Source organism: Oryctolagus cuniculus, chromosome 15 (assembly GCF_964237555.1).
Source record: "Oryctolagus cuniculus chromosome 15, mOryCun1.1, whole genome shotgun sequence".
Taxonomy (NCBI): Eukaryota; Metazoa; Chordata; class Mammalia; order Lagomorpha; family Leporidae; genus Oryctolagus; species Oryctolagus cuniculus.
The window spans coordinates 59,246,037-59,268,021 of record NC_091446.1 but is presented as its reverse complement, the minus strand read 5'-3'; the positions used below and the strand labels follow the sequence as shown (position 1 = coordinate 59,268,021).

Genomic DNA, 21,985 nt, shown 5'->3' with positions numbered 1-21,985 from the left:
TCTTGGGCCATAGCAGAGAGCTGGACTGGAAGAGGAGCAGCTGGGACTAGAACTCGGTGCCCACATGGGATGCTGGCACTGCAGGTGGAGGATTAACCAAATGAGCCACGGCGCTGGCCCTAAAACATTATTATTAACATGTAAAATATGTTATACAATTTATACAATAAATCTCTTAAACTTATTCCTCCTGGATAAATGAAATTTTCAACCCATTTACCAGTATGTCCCAAATTCCTGCCCCCCTCCCTTACCCCTGGTCATTACCACTATACTCTCTGATTCTATGAATTTGACTTATATAGATTCCATTTTTAAGTGAGATCATGTGGCATTTGTCTCCTGTGCCTGGCTTTTTTCACTTCACATAATTCCTTCCAGGTTTAATCATGTTGTGGCAAATGATAGGATCTTCTTTAAAAAAAAAAAGAGCTAAATAGAATTCCATTGTGTATATATACTACCTTTTTATCCATTCATCTGCTGACAGACTCTTAGGATGATTTCATATCTTGTGTGTTGTGAATAGAACGTCAATGAAATGGGAATGTGGGTATTTCTTTGGCATACTGATTTTACTTCCTTTGGATAGAAACACAATAGTAGAATTGCTGGATTCCATTACAGTTCTGTTTTCAGTTTTTGAGGAACCACCATACTATATGATTGTATCAGTTTACATGCCACCAATAGTATTAAGGTTTCCTTTTTCTATATGTCCTCATCAGAAAAATTACCTTAAATTTTAATTCCATGTGCTATGGAAATTCTATTTTTTTTTTGAGAATCTTACAAATGGTCACTTGCCTTTAACTAACTCATTTCTACACTCAATTGTACAGACTTATGCCTAGTCAACCTTAACTTGTCAACTAATTTTGTGAGTATTTATACTACAGCTCTATATTATATATTTTATTATTTTTTGTTAGTCTTTGTCAGTTCTCTTAAGATGTAATCCCTGTGAGGACGGCAGGGATGTTCACTATTTCATTCCCAATTCCTCACACACTGCCTGGAACAGAAGAGTCTACAGAAGGACTCAAAGTGTAAGGAAAGAATAACTGAAGAGGAGTTGGGGTTTGCGTTCAAGAACCTAAAAGGAAAAAACACCTTTGGGAATAAAGGGGAGGGAGGAGAATATGAATGAACATGGAAGAATTTCTTCCTTGAAGAGAGGTAGGAAGAAATGGATGAAGAATGTCAAGGGAAAGGTGAATAAGATCCAGGGTTTAAACCTAGGCTAACTGCTGCCAGAATGTGGACTTTTAATCCGTAAACTACACTGTCTCCTAATATGGAGCAATCTAAGAGAAGAATGTGGAATTAGGATTCTTACTTTTTAAAAAAGCATTGCTTTGTCAGCAAAGTGTTAGGGAGGAAGGTGTATATGTGGCAGTAAAAGGGAAACTGTAGCTTTTTGTCATGTGTCTTGCCAACAAACTGCAAGAGTATTTTCACATATAGCTATAATGCAGCAGAAGAGATCATTTATGCCAGTTGTTCTCCAGCAAATCTAGTGCCATTTCGTATAATGTTAAAGTGACTTTAAAAATTTTCTTGTTTTTATTGGTCTGATGACAAGGCTACTAAATTTTTATAGATTGTGAAAAAGAGGGCAGCAATTTAGGCAGAATCAAGATGCATGTGTGTAGGTATCAGGAGTTAGAGTAGGCAATGGTTTTAAGTTCAGATGGGCTTGAAGAATAAGAACTTCTAAATGTCAAGCAGGTAAAAACCCAGACTGGGATCACTTGAGGAATGTACTTTAGAGAGGAGCCTGACTAAATTTCCTGTTAAAGCACAAGTTGCTTGCTGATATGAATCACAACCAGAACAGCTAAAATTATGATTATTTTTCTTGGAATAATTATCGGTGAAAAAAATGGAAATTTTGTAGACCTTCCCTATCATCACAGTTGTTCCTATTTTATCTTCCAATTGCATTTGAAAAACTCAAGAATAATAGCGTTACCCTCAGAGTTACTTTTTAAAAAACCTATTTATTTATTTTATTTGAGAGGCAGAGTTACAGAGGGAGAAAAAGGGAGATGCAGAAAGATCTTTCATCTGCTGGTTCACTCCCCAAATGGCCACAACAGCTGCAATGGGGCTGATCTGAAGCCAGAAGCCAGGAGCTAAGAACTTCTTCTGGGTCTTCCATGTGGATGCAGGAGCCCAAGTGCTTGGGCCATCTTCTGCTGCTTCCCAGGCAAATTAGCAGGGAGCTGGATTGGAAGTGGAGCAGCCAGGACTCTGCAGCTTTACCTGTTATGCCATAGCGCCAGCCCCTCAGAGTCTCTTTTAATCATGATGCCATATTGGAGGGCCATTTTAAAAAAGGTTTTATTTAGCTTAATTTTTGTTATGAAATATTGGAGTGATAAGTTTATACTAAATTGGTGACCCTAAGGAAGACACAGCAAAAGTGACAAATGAAACAAGGAGATAAATTTAAATAAATGAAGCCTTGAGTAACAGCCAAGCCCATGGCTGGGTTTATGGTCTCATCAAAAACATTATGTAGGTTGAGCAGTTAGCCTAGTGGTTAAGACACCCTCATCTTGAATCAGAGTGTTTGGATTTGATACTTGGCCCTGGCTCCTGACTACAGCTACCTGGGAATGCAGAATTTGGGAGGCAGAAGTGAGGGATCAAATATTTGAATTCTGCCACCCATGTAGGAGACTGGAATTGCATTCCTAGCTTCTGCTTCTGGGCCTGGCCATTATGAGCATCTGGGGAGTGAACCAGTGGATGGGGGCACTTGCATAAGCCAGCACACGCTCTCTCTGTCTCTTTTTCTGTGTCTCTCCTCTCTCTTCCTCTCTACTTTCTCCCATTCTGTATCTTTTCAGTATGAAACAAATAAAAGAAACAAGAGAAAAATATATAGGAAACACGGGAGGAAGAACTAACCTGAATGCTTTACACATATTTAAATACACAAAAAATAATAAGAATGAAACTGATATTTTATGATTTGATTTTTGTTTTTAACCCTTGTCTATACTCCTGTGGAACAATGGTCTACTCTTCACCTGTTGAACATTATGGTTAGTGGTACATTACGCTTGTGATTATAGAGTAAATTGAAATTATCATGTTGAGAAAATTAAAAGAAGAAAAAAGGAAGGAAGGATGGGGGATTGAGGGAGGGAGGGAGTAAGGTAAGGAGGAAAGCATGGCTGTTTTCTTAGAATTGTATCTATGAAATACATGAAATCTGTTTTTTCTATATTAATAATTTTTTTAAACTTGTAAAATATTTAACCAAGTTTTTATCAGATCCATGAGAATGCTTCAAAAAGTTTGTGGAAAAATTGGAATCAACAGAAAGGTCTGGGATGGGCATTAACCCCACTGGTTAAGATGCTGATTAAGATACACATATCCCCACATTGGGGTACCTAGGTTCACTACCTCACTACAACACCCACCTACAGTTTCCTGTTAATGCAGACCCTGGGAGCCAGCAGTGATGCCTCGGTAGTTGGGTTCTGGGAGGCCTTGATTGCATTCCTGGTTCCTGGCTTTGGCTTTGCCCAGAGAGCCTTTGTGGCATTTGGGGAATGATCTATCAGATGGGAGCTTTCTCTGGATGTCAGTTTGTCTCTGCCTGTGTCTTTCTCTCTGCCTCTTCAACAAACTAATACAAAACAAGATAAACTTATTTTGTCTCAAAAATGTGAAATCTGTGCATTTTTTTCATATATGCCTGTGTTTTCATGAACTTTTAGAGACTTCTTGAATGGATTTCAAAGCTTTTTGCCCAAAAATAAACTTTGCCTTTAATTCTATTTTCCATGAATTGTTTGATGTTCTCACATGTGTTCTAGTTTATATTTTATAGCATATTTTGTAATATCTGAATATTATTCAGTTGTAATTTTTATTTTATCCAAATTGTTTTAAAAGTATTTCTCTTTTTGTAATGATTTTCTCTTCCTATATTGGCCTCATAATTATAATTTCTAAAATTATAGGTAGCTACCACTGATCTCTAAGTAAGTAACATATCGCAACATAGTGTCATGGTCAATATAAGATCTTATACATATATGTATGAGAACTTCAAAAAGTTCTTGGAAATGCTTTATTTTTCAATGATATTTTCCATAAACTTTTTGAAGTCCCCTCATATACACATATGTGCATATGTATGTATTTATTTTTATATACACTAATGCATACTTCTCTGTAGGTATAATATACACATATAAAAATCGTATGCATAAGATTACACAGTATAAATACCTCACTGATGACTTTACTCTGTGTGTACTCGCACATCTGAGGATATGCTTTCATGTTATGTGAAAGGTTCTTCAGAGAGATTTTGTTTTATACTATCTCTTTCTTCAGTTATCATATTATACTTTACCTTGGAAAGTCTTTCTTCCTTGACATATTTCAGTCAAGTACCCTCCGTGCATCTTACTTTCTCCCTTTGCTTCAAAGGCTACAGGGTGTCTTTACTTCTAATACCTAAAGACATATCTTTATGTAACCTTAAAAATACTGCCAGATTCCAAAAGCTGGAATTAGCTAGAGGTTGTAGTAGGTCAATAGGTAGGAAGATGGAGTTTTTATTTTAGAAATGATTAATTAAAATTTAGAACTTTCTTTGATATATTATTGTTAAAGTTATTTAGAGTTTGTGATTTGCAGTGATGCATAATAAGGGCTATGTTGAACTAGATATTACAAAATCTGGATATGTGTTTGAAAAACATTATTTCCTCACCCTCTGATTATTGGTAAGATAGCCTTTGAATATCACTTATCATCAGCTGAAATGTCTGGTTAGTGATACCTCTGCTGCCACCTCCTTATAGTGCTTACAGGGTGAGATGATGTATGAATATGTGAGGGTCTGCCATTGTGATTTAGTGGATTAAGCTTACGCCTGCAACTCTGGCATAATATATGAGCTTGAGTTTGAGTTCCACTGATCTGCTTCTGATTCAGCCCCCTGCCAATGTGCCTGGGAAGACAGTACAACATGGCCCAAGTATTTGGGCCCCTACTACCCAATTGGGAGACCCAGATGGATTTCCCTGGCCAAGTGGCCAATTACTGCCATTTGGGGAGTGAACCAGCAGATGGAAGATCTCTCTCTGTCTCCCTTGATTTCTGTAATTCTGTCTTTCAAATAAATTAGTAAATATTTTAGAACACAAAAAGACATGATTTGTTGAAGATATTGTAGAAATAGTGCAGTCTATAGAGATTATAAATGATGTTATGAATGATAGCCATTGTATTAAGCCTTTATATAATTCTCATAATAGTTTCATAACACAGGAAATATTAATATTCTAGTGTTACAAATCAGGAAGGGAAGGTTCAGAGAACATGAAACGTTGCTGAGTAGGAATTGCTTCTTGGTGTTTTGGCTAAGATCAAGTGTAGTGACTGGTGAGTGGGAAAGGCAAGATTTGAATCCAGGTCTGAGGCTAAAAATGGTCTTCATAATTTCATCACTAATCTGAATAATAATCACTACACAGATTTATTGGTGAACTGGTCAAGGTGGTAAAAATACATTTCTCTTTATTCTCACATCTAAATTCCAAAAGTAAAAACAGAGTAATATTTTTTTAAATAAAAATGTTATGCTGGGAAGTTTTAACCAACCAAATGTGTTCTCCTTTTAGAACTTAATTGTCCTGAATCCACTCACAGTGACTGAGGAGGAAATAAGACCATCACTGGAGAAACGCCTTGAAGCCATTATCAGTGGGGCTGCTCTGTTGGCTGATTCTTCATGCACAAGGGACTTCCACCGGGAGCGGATTATCGCAGAATGCAACGCTATTCGCCAGGCTCTTCAGGACCTACTTTCGGAGTACATGAACAATGTGAGTGATTGGTTTGCCCTCCCATCCGCATCCCTCCTTCTGCCTTGTCTGTGGGCATGTTCTGAGATGCTTTCTTCACCTCCAATAAGATAAATTGCAAATGAGTTCATGGTTTTATAGCAGGTTGACTTTCTGAGTGGCTTCTGCTTGATTATTTGAAGGATATAACAATTCTGGGAGTTTCTAGGGACAAAATCAGAACCAGAAGAGTATCGACAGGCTGGTGCTGTAGCTCACTAGGCTGATCCTCCGCCTGTGGCGCCGGTACTCTGGGTTCTAGTCCCTGTTGGGGTGCCGGTTCTGTCCCGGTTGCTCCTCTTCCAGGCCAGCTCTCTGCTGTGGCCCGGGAAGGCAGTGGAGGATGGCCCAAGTGCTTGGGCCCTGCACCCGCATGGGAGTCCAGGAGGAAACACCTGGCTCCTGGCTTCGGATAGGTGCAGCATGCTGGCCGTGGCAGCCATTTGAGGTGTGAACCAAAGGAAGACCTTTCTCTCTGTCTCTCTCTCTCACTGTCTAACTCTGCCTGTCAAAACAAAACAAAACAAACAAACAAAAAAAGAGTATCGACAAAGGATTGTTTTGTTTGCAGAAGTATCTAAATATCAGTTGAGGAAGGGAGTTATGGGTGGAGAAAGGAAACTAGGGATGTACATAAATTTAAGGACTAAAAAGAAAATAAACAGAGGGGCAGATTGCTCAGGATTAAGTTGGTGAATAATGAAAGGGCACCAAAAGTTAGAATTTAGATAGAATTTAGTAAAAGTCAGTGCTGCAGAGATCTTGAGCTGTATTTGTAGATGTAAAGAGCCTGCGCAGTTTGGACAGCCTTTTTAAATGTGATATGGTGGAATTGATATTTTTACATAATTAGTTGTTGTTCAGAAATGTTCAAAGTGTTGTTTAAATTAAGGGTAAAATGTTTGCTTCAAGGTTTTCTTTTTTCCATTAAGTGTGTGTGTGTGTGTGTCTATGAAGGGTCTGTAAAATCTTAGTTCCCTCAAATCTTAGTGCTATTTATAAAATGAAAAAGAAATTCTTGAAGATGTTGTCAATTGTCTACTCATCAGGAAGTCTTCTTAAATAATAGAGCTAAATAAAATGAAAGTTATAATCAAAATACTTTTATCTGCCTTATTATTAATGGAATAGTTTAAGATTTATGAATATGTCTTTAGAGAATTGTTAGTTGTAAAGCTCATTACTTTTTGGATATGGGATTTAAGTTTTGGGATTGTACAGTGTAAATATTTTATGTGCATAATTGAAATGTGCTAAAATTTGTTGGTGAGTGTTTGGGATCCTTCAACATATTTGGTGGATCTCCATACTCTTAATATTTGATGTCTTGGCTCTTGATTAAAAAAAATCTCTTGCATGTTAAGAAATCAAAGTAGTAAAGCAGATTTTGTTAATAATATATTAGTAATGTCATGTCCTACTAGAATGTCTCTATTTTTTGCATATATTGAAGATTTTTCAAAGTAATTCATCAGTCACAAGAAACTGTTAAACATATTAAACAAAACTGTATTGTATTCTTAGGCTTATAGATAAAATATATAGTTATTTATACATTTATCTATATATTATTAAGATTAGATAAATGAACTTTAAATATAGCTATTTTATTCTTTATAAGTACAGATAAACTTGTATACTTGTGTACACTCACCCACATAAGTAAGTAGGAGTGGCTACATAATTCGTGGGCCTAGTGCAAAATGGAAAAGTGAAGCTATTGTTTAAAAATCATGGCAAGGGTAGATTTGCCAAAGATTTATTTTCTTCCATAATTTTTCTTTACCTATGAAAGGTTATGTCTGTTTTCTATTTGGTGTTAGATTTCTTGGGGCATAGGGATCCAAGGGGGCAAGTGCAGACCCTGGTGGAGGTCCAGGCACCTGCCTCATGACCCTGACTTAATAGGTGTACCAAGGCCCCACAAGCAGGGAGACAATGATTGCTGGGTGGGAGAACAGTTGGCATAAAACTTGTTGTCTTAGGAAGTCACCAAGAAGCAGGACTGTATTTGAGCCTTGACATATGCTTCAACCCCGGTCATTGGAATATGCAAATTTTAAGATAAAATTGTTAAGAATTTCAAGATGATAGAAGAGCATTCAAACCCAAGCACAGGACCCATTTCTGAGTGTAGAGGCCTGTGTGCAGTAGCAGGAAACTGAAGCTGATCTTGTATATAATCAACATATATCAACTAGAAATAGGTGGTAGTTTCATGGAGTTTTCTCACTTTGAGTTTAAAACTATGCTCAGCAAAGGTGAAGGGAACATTTTGCCCTGGGTGTAGTCATTAAGTAGGGACATTTTCTGTATTCATTTACAAGTAATAATAAATATTAATCTTCTTTTTACTATTTTCATCACCAGGACTTCTAGACATTAGTAAAAAACTTGTGCTTTTCACAATTGTTTTTGCTTTTCCAAGTTATGGAAATGTTGTGTTGTTGTGGTTTTGTTCAGTTTTGTTAGTGCATATAATTTAGTATATTTTAAGAGTATCATTTAATAACCATTGTGTTCCTTATGGATATATTTAAACTAAACAAAGATAACACTGTGATTGTAAAGGCAGAAGGCAGAGAACCAAAAACCCAGACACTTAAATTATTTTATGTGTTCCCTTGGAGTTTTTCTTTAAGTTTAAAAATAATAACAGTGGAATAGTGTGAACTGCAGGGGGCAATATTTTTGCCAGGTAAGTGCAAATTTAGTTCATTGATGAAGTATTTCTTTAAATTTTATCTTTGCAATTAGATCCTTTTGAAGATTATTAATTTTAAATTTAATTTTTAATGTAAAAGAACATATTAAGAAAATAATGGTTTTAATGATTATCATAAAGATAAGCAGAATGTTTAAGACATAATCACTCCAGGTATCAAATATGCTAAATAAGCCAATGAAAATATCTGAAATTTTCTGTTCCCTGCTGCTCTGTTGTAAGGATTTACTCTGTTGATCAGTTTCAAGATCTATTGTCAATTATAAAAACTTATTTATGTTGTTAATATCTTCTATTAAGGTATTTTGGTTTTAAAACAAGGTGAATTCTGTGTTAGGAGAGTGAAATGAAGAGACTTTTATATAACATCTAAATAACCAAAAGATGAAAGTAGTGTTTTTTAGCTTGCTCAGATAATTATATTGAATTTTATTGTTTTAAGATAATCTAAATGGAAAGAATTCAAATTTTTCTGGTATTTAAATGATTGAACTGTAGTGCTGTTCATGTTGGACAAAGGCTTTCACATGCTTCTTCCATTCTCTGCTTTCACTGTTTTCTATCTCCTGGAAAGCAAAACATACACGCTCTGATACAGGAATCGCTCAAGGCCCTTTCAGTTTCAGAGCTCTCATTCCCACTGCACTTCTCACGCTTGTCTGCCCTCCTCACTAGAGAGCAGCTCTAGGACAGTGGGAATACGTCCTTGGCTCTTACCACGTAAACTCTCAGGTAGCAGGTACTCAGTAATTATTATTTAAATGCAGTCAAATTTAACAATAATTGTTTCCTCTTAATTTTTAAAATTAAAACTGCAATGTGCCTGAAGAGCTTAGTTCTTATTTATTCATTGTATTTATGTGATCACTCTGGACAAAAGAGGATGGTTAATCCTGTGAACATGAACAGAGGGAAGGAAGTCTACAGAGGCAAAGAAACTTGTTCTTTGAGTGATCTAAGTAGATTTATATATTCCATTCCTCTCCTTGGGCATAATGTTAATACTTTTGTGGAATGTATATATATTTTTTCAGGAAATGAAAAACTTTTATCTATGTACGTAATCTGCCCTGGTGTTTTTATAGGGTTCTGGGTAGAAGTAGCTAAATTTATACAGTGGTGGTTCACATGATCAGAAACCCATTATGCATATATTATATTAACATTTTATTGATAAGTATTAGCTATTAAAAATAAAGTTTGTGAATGTGTAATATTGTGAAAAACTCCAAGAAAAGTATAGTAAACTCTTTTCATATGAAAGGGCCGAAGTTTAGGCCTAATGCTTATAGCTGATCAAATGTGATTGGGAAAAAAAATGTGATTGAACCACACTTCAGCAACAGGAACTAATCTGGAAAACCATGGGGCTTGTTATCAGAACTCATCCCTAGTTTTATTTTTATATCAAGTTTGTGTCACAAATGATGCTAGTTGTATTAAATGTTTGTTAGCTTTCTACTGCTACTGTAATAAATTGTTACAAATTTAGTGTCCTAAACCACACAAATTTTGTTTCTGTAATGCTGCAGGTCAAAAGTCTGGTATGGACCTCACTGAATTAAAATTCAGTGTTGGAGGGCTACATTATTTGCTGAAGTCTCTAGGGAAGAATGCATTTCCATGATTTTTCCTAGCTTCTAGAAGCCCCCGCCATTCCCTGACTCATGGCCTCTTCCTCTATATTCATAGTCAACAATGTGGTTATTTCTATCCTCCTGCATCCATCCTCACATCTATTTCCCTGACCACACCTAGGAAAGATTTTCTTCTTTTTAAAACTCATATGTGCCCACACAGATTATGCAGGATAATCATCCCGTTCAGATTCCCCTTTGCCATGGAAGGTAATATATTTACATTTCTAGGAATTAGGATGTGGGTATCTCTGGAGACTTTACCACATATACCATACCAGTTTTGCCTCTCATCTGTGGAAACATTATCAGTCCTTGCATTTCAAATTCATTATAGTCATCACTCCTCATACACTTTAAGCTTTGTGCAGGCAAATCACATGTCTGTTTTGTTTATTGTTTTACTCGAGCCCCTAGGTACAATGTTTCACATTGTGAAAAACTGAACTGTATTTTTAAACAAAAGAATAGAAATTCTGTGATTTGGAGATCTAATATAAAACTGAAAAAAAGAAAAATTGCGTTAGATATAGAAAAAAGAATGCCTATTGTATATGCCATGCAATGGAGAAAAAGCCTCTCTAACATAAATTCAAATGAGTTTCAAGAATCAATTAAATTTTTGTGATGAACTGCCTATATAAAAATCTGATTTTTAAAGTACTGTTTCTGAAAGTTAATGTAAATATCCAGGCACAAAATTTTCTCATTCTCATAGTCCCTGAATTCGGAGCCCTGTATCCACATTCCAAAGCAGATTTTTTTTATTCGTTAAAATATACAAAGCAACAAACATTAAGAATGAGAAAAATACATTTTTTTGTCTTTTAAAACTTTGTAGTATATATTTCTAAGATATTTCTACAATTTTGTTATAATTTCACAACTGGTTTGTAGTTCATGTTGTCTGATGTACAATAAAACCAAACAATCTTCATTGGATAAGGCAGAATGAGTGGGCCCTCTGAAGATGAAAAAGTCTTAGAGAAATAAATTACTTTTAAATGCTGACTTTTCTACAGTTGGTAAAGTTGGATAGCCATCTTGCTTGAATTCTAAAATATCAGCAGATATGTATATTTTTTCTGGGAATTCCTTGAGATCATTTGGGTATTGTTCTGTGTTGGATGCACAGCTGCACAGGATCTTCAGGGACTGTGTAATCTACTGGTGAAATTCATACTCAGATCATGCTTTGCTACAGGGGAATATTAGGCCTTGAGTGAGGAACAGTGATGCTATAATAAACAAGTCAAGCCTGAACCTCATGAAGGTGCCAGTGTGCTTTCCTGGACCTCTAGTCTGCCCACTATTATCTTCTCTGGGTATCTTCCATGAGAATATATTGTTGGTTCTATCATGTGATTGTTGAATGAATAATTAATCAAATGAACTGACTTTTGCTATTCTGAAGCCTATTTCATTTGTGTGTTTGAGTTTAATTATTCCTTGTCTTGAGAGAGTTCCGAAATGTCAAAAAAGCATTTAAAGAGTTGCTATGGGGTTTTCCTTCCACATAGGAACTCTACCCCTCTCCTTTAAAATACATTATGGAAAGAATTTCAACCTTATTTAATTTCTCTTGGTGGTAAGATAAAGCAATTTGGAGGGTTTGTTTGTTTGTTTGTATACTTATTTATTGGGAGGATTGACACGCAAGGACTCTGACTACAGACAGATCAGAATTAAAATCCTAAAAATGTAAAGGCAACTTCCAAATCTATCTTTTTTTTAACTTTTTTATATGTACTGCATGTTAGAATTGTCATTGTCAGTTAAAGTATACCACATTAGATTCTTTACATCTTTATGTTCTTAAATTGGTCTAATATACTAAAGAGGCAGCTAGGTTTTGAGTGATTGATTATGTTGGAGGCCATGTTTTCAGTTTCTAGTTATCTAGATTTTACAACTTCAGCTATCTTAAAAGAAGTAAATGGTATCCTGTATAGCTATGGATAGTGGCAGGTATGCCAGTATCAAACATAGTTCATAGCATGAAGTCAGATTCCAAGGAGGTATAAATGACTTATCACAATGAATGCTGCTAGATTAATATATTGATACTAGGACATAGGAGCTGATAATTCAATACTCTGGGAACTGAGAGAAATAATAAATAGTGGGTGTCTGGTTAAATGGGCAAAAATGAATTTTATTTTCTTATTATCTCTTTTGTACCTAATTTAAGGACTGGGCATTGGACAGACATTCAATTATATGTATTGTTATGGAAAAAGATTTATTATTTCAGCCATTATTTTTCTAAGCTTCTTTGAGGTCTAATCTTATTCATTCCCTAAAGATCCTCAGTTATCTAGATGACTGTTAATTAATGACTTCATGTCTTTCTTGACAAATTAAGTTTGGGATCTCCTAAATCTGGCAGAAAATGTCTGCTTTGGGGTTTAAAAAGGACTTACACATTGCTCACTGGAGAAAATCAGGTATCTAGATTCCTCTGTTAAGGGAATGATCTAGTCTCATATATCTATTCTTTGCCTTATAATTTTAGTCTCTTTTAAACAAAAAAGTTAATAAGAAGAACCCTATAGAAATGCAAGCTACATGATCCTTAATAATGTACCTAAAATAATAAAAAGGAGGCAGGCACTATTACTAAGGAGAATGAAACTATCATACAGAGCCAGAGCACTGGAGGGTATTAAGGTAATTTGTTTAAAATAAAAATGACCAAAATGGGTGCCAGCATTGTATCATGTGTTAAGCTTCTGTTTGAGATGCTGCCATCACATATTGGAGGGCCAGTCTGAATCCGGGCTGCTCTGCTTCTGATCCAGCTCCCTGCTAAGGCACCTGGGAAAGCAGTGGAAGATAGCCCAAGTGCTTCCATGTGGAAAACTTGGGTGGAGTTCCAGACTCTTAGCTTTGACTTAGATCAACTCTGGTCATTGCAGCCTTTTTGTGAAGTGAGCCAGCAGATGGAAGATCTCTTTCTGTCTCTGTTTCTCCCTCTATCTCCTGTCACAATTCCTTTCAAATAAATAAAATAAATCGTAAAAAATAACTGATATATAATGGAGGATATGCTAAAATAGATAGTCTTAGATTACAAATAGAGAGCAACACACAGGTGAAAGTCTGTGGTTGCATCCCATAGGCCAGGAAGCCTAATGAGTGAGAACCCTTATTCTTTTGCATTCCAGCAGAGGGAACCTGTGAGACAGGTTAATCATTCACTTTGTGGACTGTTTCAGTTTTACCCCTTCTCAGGAAGGGTGTTCTTTTATTCCAGGTACTGTTGATATAAATCTTAGCATTCCTACATGGTTTCATTTTTAACATTGGACTTTATTTCACATTCTTTATTACATTAAGAGAAAGTGAGGTTGAATGGTAGAAGTGACAGAAATAAAGTAGAGATTAAGAACCCTTCCAGGAAGGATTAGTTCCAATTTGGACAAATTATAAGGTCTTGGGTCTAGCATATTACTAGTGGAGTTGATTTTTGAAATACAAAAAAAGATTATTGTCTTAAATTAGGCATCCTGGAAGCAGACTCTGAAATAAAATTATCATGAAGAAGGTTTACTAGTGTTATATCTTAATGTTAGCCGTTGCAAAGCACACCGGACACTGGAGTAAGGGAAAGGGTTTATTGGGGAACACCCTACAGACCGGAGTGAAGGGGCGGCGATGGAAAAAGAGAGAAAGAAAATATAAGAGAGAAACAGAGAGGAGAGGAGCTAGCAAGGAGAGAAGAGAGAGCAGAGAAGAGGAGAGAGGAGAGCAGAGCCAAGAGACCAGAGGAGGAGGCTAGAGAGAGGAACCGAGAGAGAGCAGGAGAGAAGGGCCAAGAGAGAGCAGGAGAGAAGGGCCAAGAGAGAGCAGGAGAGAAGGGCCAAGAGAGAGTAGGAGAGAAGGGCCAAGAGAGCACATGTTCAGGAACAGGCCCTTTTAAAACTTTGCCTGAGGGCGGGCAGGGAAGCAGGAGCAGCAAATCCCATTAGGATGGGGGTGGAGCCTGGCTCAGGTAGCTGGGCCATGCGGCCACCTGTCCACAACTGCGCCAGTTTCCTAACAACTAGGGCATTCTGTCAAGAGATAGAGATGTAAGAATATGAGGAAGGAAGAATTGACAGAGAAGCCAACTTGTGAAAAACCTCAGTCTCTTTCTAGGAGCTCTGCAGCTATGCTGGCCCTTCAGAATTGTCCCAAAGTGATGCAAGAGAATGAGGCCTTTATGTCCCTGCAATTGTCAGTCATTGGCTGGAGGCCATTTCTTGGAGCAGTGAAACCTTGGGTGAAGTAACTTCCTGCAATGGAGGGTGGTTACCAGTTAGTGACAGAGACATGAGCCATCACCAGCAGATGTTTCCCAAATCCTTTGAGAAGCAAGTCTGGGTAAGGTACCACATTATCTGCCATAACAGAAGACACACACAAACAATGGAAAAATCTTCCATGTTCGTGGATTGGAAGAATCAATATAATCAAAGTGTCCATACTAACAAAAGCTATTTATAGTTTCAATGCTGTGCTATCTCAACCATTATCAACAACATTCTTCTCAGATTTAAAAAAAAAAGATGCTAAAATTCATATGGAAACACTAGATACCCCAATTAGCTAAAGCAAATTTAAACTACAGTATCAGGCTTCAAGATATACTACAGGGCAGTTATAAGCAAAACAGCCTGGCACTGGCATAAAAATAGACATGTAGACCAATGGAACAAAATAGAAACCCCAGAAGTTAATCCACACATGTACAACTAACTAATCATTCACAAACAAGCTAAAGTCAATCCCTGGAGAAAGGACAATCTCTTCAATAAATGGTTATAGGAAAATTGGATGTACGTGTGCAGAAGTATAAAACAAGACCTTATCATACATCTTATACAAAAAATCAACTCAAAACGAGTCAAAGATCTAAATCGAAATCGATGACCTGATACCACCAAATTACCAGAGGAAAACATTGAGGATACTCTGCAAGACATTGGCATGGGCACAGAGTTCTTGGAAAAGACCCCAGAAGCACAGGTGGTTAAAGCAAAAATAGACAAGTGGGATTGCATCAAGTTAAGAAGCTTCTATATTACAAAGAAAACACTTAACAAAGTAAAGGGCCGACAGACTGAGTGGGAGAAAATATTTGCAAACTATGCAACTAATAAAGGATTAATATCCAGAATCTATAAATAGCTCAAGAAACTCAACAAATAATTCCTAGGTGGCCATATATCTCATATATTATATATATATATATATATATATATATATATATATATATATATAAAACAAATAATCAAGAAATGGGCCAAGGACATGAACAGATATTTTTCAAAGGATGACATTCAAATGACCAGCAGACACATGAAAAATAAATGCTCAGGATCCCTAGCCATCAGAGAACTGCAAATAAAAACCACAACAAGGTTTCACTTCACCTCAGGTAGAATGGCTATGATCCAGAAATCAACAAAATATAAAAGCTGGTGAGAATGTGAAGGAAAAAGGTACCCTAGTACTATGTTGGTGGGAATTCAAACTAGTACAACCATTATGGAGGACAGTATGGAGATTCCTCAGAGATCTGAAAATAGATCTATCATATGAACAAACTATTTCACTCCTTTTTACCCAAAGAAAATGAAATCAGCATACAAAAGAGTTACTTGTGTCCTCATATTTTTTGCAACTCAGTTCACAGTAGCTAAGATATGGAATCAACCAAAATGTCCACCAATTGATGACTGGATAAAGGAAATGTGGAATATATACTCTATGAAATACTACTCAACCATACAAAATAATAAAATCCTGTCTTTTGCAATAAAATGGATACAACTAGAAACCGTAATGCTTATTGAAATAAGTCAGTCCCCAAATTCAAATATCATGTTTTCTCTGATATGTGGCAGCTAATATAGGATACAAAAAGGTATGAATAGGATTGAAATGGTCACTTTGGGATATGATTGTCTTTTTTTAGCTTGTGTTTTTACTCGCATAGAACTGTGGTCTTTCTACTTTTTACTTGTTGAGTATTATTATTAATGAAAAATTAGCCTGTGAATATAGATTAGATTAAAATATGTCTGCAAAAACTGATGTAGAGAGGGGAGTGAAGGAGGAGGATTGGGGGAATAGGGAAGTGAGGAAAGTATGGTTGTTTTCTTGGAATTCTACCTTTGGAATGCATAAAATCTATTTTATTTATATGAATTTTAAAATTAAAAATAACAAAAGGAAAAAGATCATTTTATAGCCCTTGATAATATCATCCAGTGCTATCAACTGTAAAATATTTGGATGTAATATATAATTTATTATTGATAATGTTCAGGAAATTATTATGGGGGGAAACATAGCTTGTCATTCAAAGTGATATAGTTAGGAGAGATTTTATAGAAATAATTAATAGACCTTAATTAATCTATGAAAGGTATGTCAGTAATAGTCCAAAAATCTGAGATATATGGCCACCTAGGAATTATATGACTGCCTATGTATCATAAATACAATAATACATGTGAAGGATTTAAAGAGAGATTTAACACATTTTACTGACAGTATTGGCTGTAAAACATTGCTAAAATAGAAAGTTCGAATTAAATTTCTGTTGATGCTGTTGCAATTTCTAGTCACATAATTCTTCTGTTGACCTGGCTAAGAACTGGTGATTTTAGAAGCATGTAAGAAGCAAGTAAGTAAAATGGAGCATGATAAAAGGTGTAATAGCTGTAAGCACTAAGTACAGGAACAGTACCAAGTAGGAAATGGTTAACTTTTCTGGGGCAGGCTTTTACCTGGCATTGTAAAATATTCCTGAGAACATAATGATGAACTAAGAGGACATGTTTTATATTCTCAGGGAGCCAACAGTCAAGTGGCAATGTAAACATATAATAACATTCCTTCAAATTCGTATATAATTAACAATTAAGCAAAAATAAAATAAATATACATAGTACTAAAAAGAGGATTAAACTATTTAAGGGAGAAGAGGTGATACAGAAGGTCACTCAATACTCAGGGACAGAAGGATAAGTAGTTGTTAGTTGGGTGAAAGGAGAGGTGAAGATGAGAAAAAAAAAAAAAAAAAGAGTTCAGTACCTTTACAGACCTGAGAGAAATCTACAGTAGGTTCATTCCAGAGATTGAAAGGACATATGAGAGTACTTCAAAAAGTTAATGGAAAATAGAATTAAGAGATAATAAGTTTTTTTCATGAACTTTTAAAAACACTCTTTGTATAATGTGAGATGGAGACTAGGGGACAGCTAGGCAGGCAGGGATTATGCTACACTTTGCAGCCCATACTCACATGTTGGGATATGAAGCTAACTGCAGTGGGTATGGGATTGGAGGGAGCCAAGAATGGAAGGTGGACTGTGACAAAAACCTTATGTTGGTGTGTATTATGAAGGAGGACTAACTGACTTCTAAGGTTGTCCATTTGAACTGAAAAATTTATAAGTGTTTTCTTCTGGAAATCTCCAAGCATTCAGAGCCTTTCCCTTTTCTCATAATATCTTGATTTAATCTTTGTCATGCTAGTAACTCAAAGGCAAACCTCTTATTGGATTTGTAATCCAATGAGAAATACAGCCCTCACATACATGCCTGACTTAATGACTCCTACTGAGGTTGAATTGTGAGATGTTATCCGTGCCTCTCTGAAATATGAATTCTAGTTTAGTGGAATTCGTTGCCCCTGGGTATTGGTAATATCATGTTAGGTATGACTTAAAAAAAGTCTGCTGATAATATATTTTAATGTGGAAAGCAATAGATATCACTTTATTTATATATTTGTTATCAGCTAGCTAGTTGAAATTATATGCTAACATTTTATTATTATCATAAAAATGATCAAGTATTCATGAAATTATTTATAATGCTCATATACATAGGCTTATTTAAATTAACATAAAATGTTGATGCATATTTATAATTTTATTTATACATTAATCATATTTTAGAAAACCAAACTTATTTTATTAAAAATAATGGTAAAGTTTGTCTGCTATCAACTACTGTTTAACAAATGATATTTCGTGATAAATTTTACCTTTCTCCTTGAAAGGTGTTAGATAAAATAGTAGACAAATATAATTCATTTTTACTTTTCTTCAATATTTTTATATTTCTTCTTATCTCTGACAGGGAACTCTAAAAATCTGTAATTTTTGAATATGATCTAAACAGTTCCTAAACAGGAGCATTTTAAAAATAAGACAATGTACCATAATTGAATGACACAAAATACAAAATATTTTCCTCTTTGTAGCAATTTAAGTATTTCAATAAAAAGGTCTAAACAAAAAAAAAAAGAGAGGTAAAACATACTTTATTGTACTTCTTAAATCCAGGAGTTAAATAAAAAAATATATATATATATCGCTTTTTTTTTTTTTTTTTTTGACAGGTAGAGTGGACAGTGAGAGAGAGAGAGACAGAGAGAAAGGTCTTCCTTTGCCCTTGGTTCACCCTCCAATGGCCGCTGCAGCCGGCGCACCACGCTGATCCAATGGCAGGAGCCAGGTGCTTCTCCTGGTCTCCCATGGGGTGCAGGGCCCAAGCACTTGGGCCATCCTCCACTGCACTGCCTGGCCACAGCAGAGGGCTGGCCTGGAAGAGGGGCAACCAGGACAGAATCCGGCGCCCCGACCGGGACTAGAACCTGGTGTGCCGGCGCCACAAGGCGGAGGATTAGCCTAGTTAGCCGCAGCACCGGCCATATATCACTCTTAATTCATACACTAATTATGTTTTAAATTTAGAAATCAGGAAAATCACTGTAGTTAGGAAATGTGAATTTAAATCCACCTCTGATATTTACTTTGCCCATGCCTTGAGGCAAGTATTACAATATGTATGAGATTCAGTTTTCTATCCTGAATAAAGGATTAATAAAATTACCTGGTCATTTTTTGATGATGGTATAAGATAATGTATATAAAATTATAATTTTCGATCTTGGCTACACATTATTATCTTCTGGTGATTCTTAAAAAAATTCTCAAATCAAGACACCAGCTCTGACCAATTAAATTGGGGTTCCTGGAGAGAACATTCATGTATGAGAATGTTTTTAAAAATATTTCTGAATGATTTTAATGTGTAGCTAACATTGAAAACTGCTGATGTAAAAGCATTAGCACAGTGCCTCACTTATGTTAGACATATCATAACTGTTAGTTCCATACTCTTTCCCTTATAAACCAGTAGCTTTCAATTTACATAAAATTTATTCTTTCTGGAAAGAGAAGTGGTAAAATAAAGTTTCCTGAAAGTTATAAAACGGTATAAAATTATTTTTGGTGAAACATAGTAAATGGAAATGATTTTTTTTTAAATATTGTAAGTAGCCCTTTTGCCTTTAGACTTAAATGCTTGAGATTTAATTTAACTTATTATATATCAACAGATTTAGTTTAAAACTTGTCATTATGATAGTGGGAAGCATAGATGAATGTGGATATTAATTTTTCATATGACAATCCTTAAGTTTCCTGATACTATTTCAAGATTACTCATCAGTTCTTTAGTTGCCATCTTTAAATGCATTTCTTCTAATTGCATCGTGAAAAGAATGCACATTTGTGATCACTAATTATGATGATAAAACACTTTACCCAATCTATTTGCTTTTGTTAATGGTGTTGTACATCTGTCAGTGAAACAGATTAAAAATATTTGGGTAAATCTGAATAATAATCAGGGAGCTGGATCAGAAGTAGAGCAGCCAGGATTCAAATTGATGCTCATATGGGATGCCAGCATTGCAGGTGGTGACTTTCCCCACTATGCCACAATGCTGGCCCTTCTTCTCATATTCTTAAATACAGTTAAGTATTCAATCTTGCAATTTCTTCTTATTCTGGATGTAATCTATTATTTTTCAAGCTATATTGTATGGTGACCTGGTCTTCTAGGAGGTGTGCTCTTGAGCCATTGAACAGGACGGTAGAAGACGAGGTTAAAGCAAAGAATCTCCAAACTGTATTCCCTAAGTGCACTTCAAACAGAAGCTCTGTTTTCTTAGTCATATGTTAAGTTTCATTTGAAATTTTAACTTCAAAAAAAGATCATCTGCTAAAATGGAAGTTTGACAAACGCTGATTCAGATTATAAAGTCTTACAATGTAGAACTAAGCTAAGGAAAATGTTAGAGTGTAAAAGATAAAATATTTTTTACTTCAATTTTCCCTTAAGGAAAGATTTGTACTTGTTAAGAAAATAACTTGGTAAATGACTTGGTGGCTGACATAATTGAGGGGTATGAGGGAGCAGCAGATAAAGCAGGTGAGTGAAAGTTAAATTGCTCTGCAGTGGTAGGTAGAGGAGAGTAGCAGGAAACTGGGAGAAGGTTCAGCAAAGGAATGGCATAGGAACTAGTTGGAATGGCTGCAATGACTAAGAACAAGATTTTTTAAAGAAAATTTATTGATGTATTTTATTATTTGAAAGAGAAGGAAGAGAGGAAGGGAGGAAAGAGAAGCAAAGGAAGGGAGGAAGGAAGGAAGGACGGAAGGAAGGAAGGAAATCAATTCTGCATCCACTGGTTCACTCCTCAGATGCCCTCAACAGTCAGGGTTGGGCCAGGTTGAAAGCAGGGACTCAGAACTCCATCCTGGTCTCCTGCGTGGGTGGGAGGGACCCAGGTACTTAAACCATCATCTGCTGCATTACAGGAAGTGCATTATTAGCAAGAAACTGGAATCAGAAGTGTGGCCAGGACTCAAACTCATTCACTCTAATATGCAATATGCGTATCCAAGTGACAGCCAAATATTTGTACCAGGAACAAGAATTTTTTTATGAATGATCTTAAGTTTTCATTCTATGAAGTAAATCCTCTTCCTAAAACTTTAAATAAAGTTTATTGAATATTAAGCTTTATTTTGTGTGAATCAGTGGAAAAGGCTGATTTCTACACATGGGTCCTGCTGTGCGGAGTGCTGTGGTATTCCACGAATGGGGCGACTTTGATAAAAGCATGAGGTTTGGTGTCTGAGCATATGAACCTATTGTGATTTGCAGAGACCTTGAGAAGGGCATAGACTTTATACAAGTCATGGAACGGGAATTTAAACTACACCTTACCTATAGTGAAGGGTGAGAGAGCTCTAGTGGGTGAATTGAAAGATATCATAATAATTCTTCTCTTGCTTCTGAAATAATAAAGGTATAAAAGAATAAAGGAATAAAATATATTACCTAATTTGTCTTTGATTCATCCAAAGGTCACATTATGATGGGTAAGTTGATGGCATAATTCTCTTGTGTTTGTATGTGCTCTCAAATGAAAATTAAACAAAAAAGTATCATGATATTTGAATATTCTCTTAAGTATTCTGTAATTCTGGTTGAATTATTTTGGGGAAGGAACTCAAATGAGGGTCTTTCTTCCTGCTTTTTCTATGCAGTAGAAATGTTAGAAATGCAAGCCCTATCAGGAACATGGTCTTCAGGACTAGTGCATGTGTTAGGAACTAGGTTTGGCCTCCTACCATCTGTAGAGTGACAAGCAGGTTCCTCTTTCCTTGGGTCAAATCTGGTTGCAGAGTCTAAGAGTTTACAGGCACTTTGGGGGTGTTGTGTCTACACTGCCCAGTTTTCAATAGGCCAGCAACCTGTTTCCGTAAGAATCATGTTGAATTGTCCATTGGACCAAGCTCCATGGCACTCTGCCATGTACACAGGCACCTGCTAGGCAAGACCTGCTGGTTAGCTAGACATGCTTGGACAAAGTTTTTATGTAG

General features: G+C 35.9%; 1 protein-coding gene across 6 annotated transcripts in view; it reads left to right on the top strand.

Moving 5' to 3' along the window:
• CTNNA3 (catenin alpha 3) overlaps positions 1-21,985 on the top strand; it is a 1,675,875-nt gene that overhangs the window by 439,666 nt on the left and 1,214,224 nt on the right. For all 6 annotated transcript variants that reach the window (XM_070057731.1, XM_070057732.1, XM_017348752.3 and 3 more), the window contains exon 7: positions 5,661-5,864. In XM_070057731.1, the coding sequence (XP_069913832.1) occupies positions 5,661-5,864 (204 nt within the window). The remainder of the gene's footprint in view (positions 1-5,660; positions 5,865-21,985) is intronic.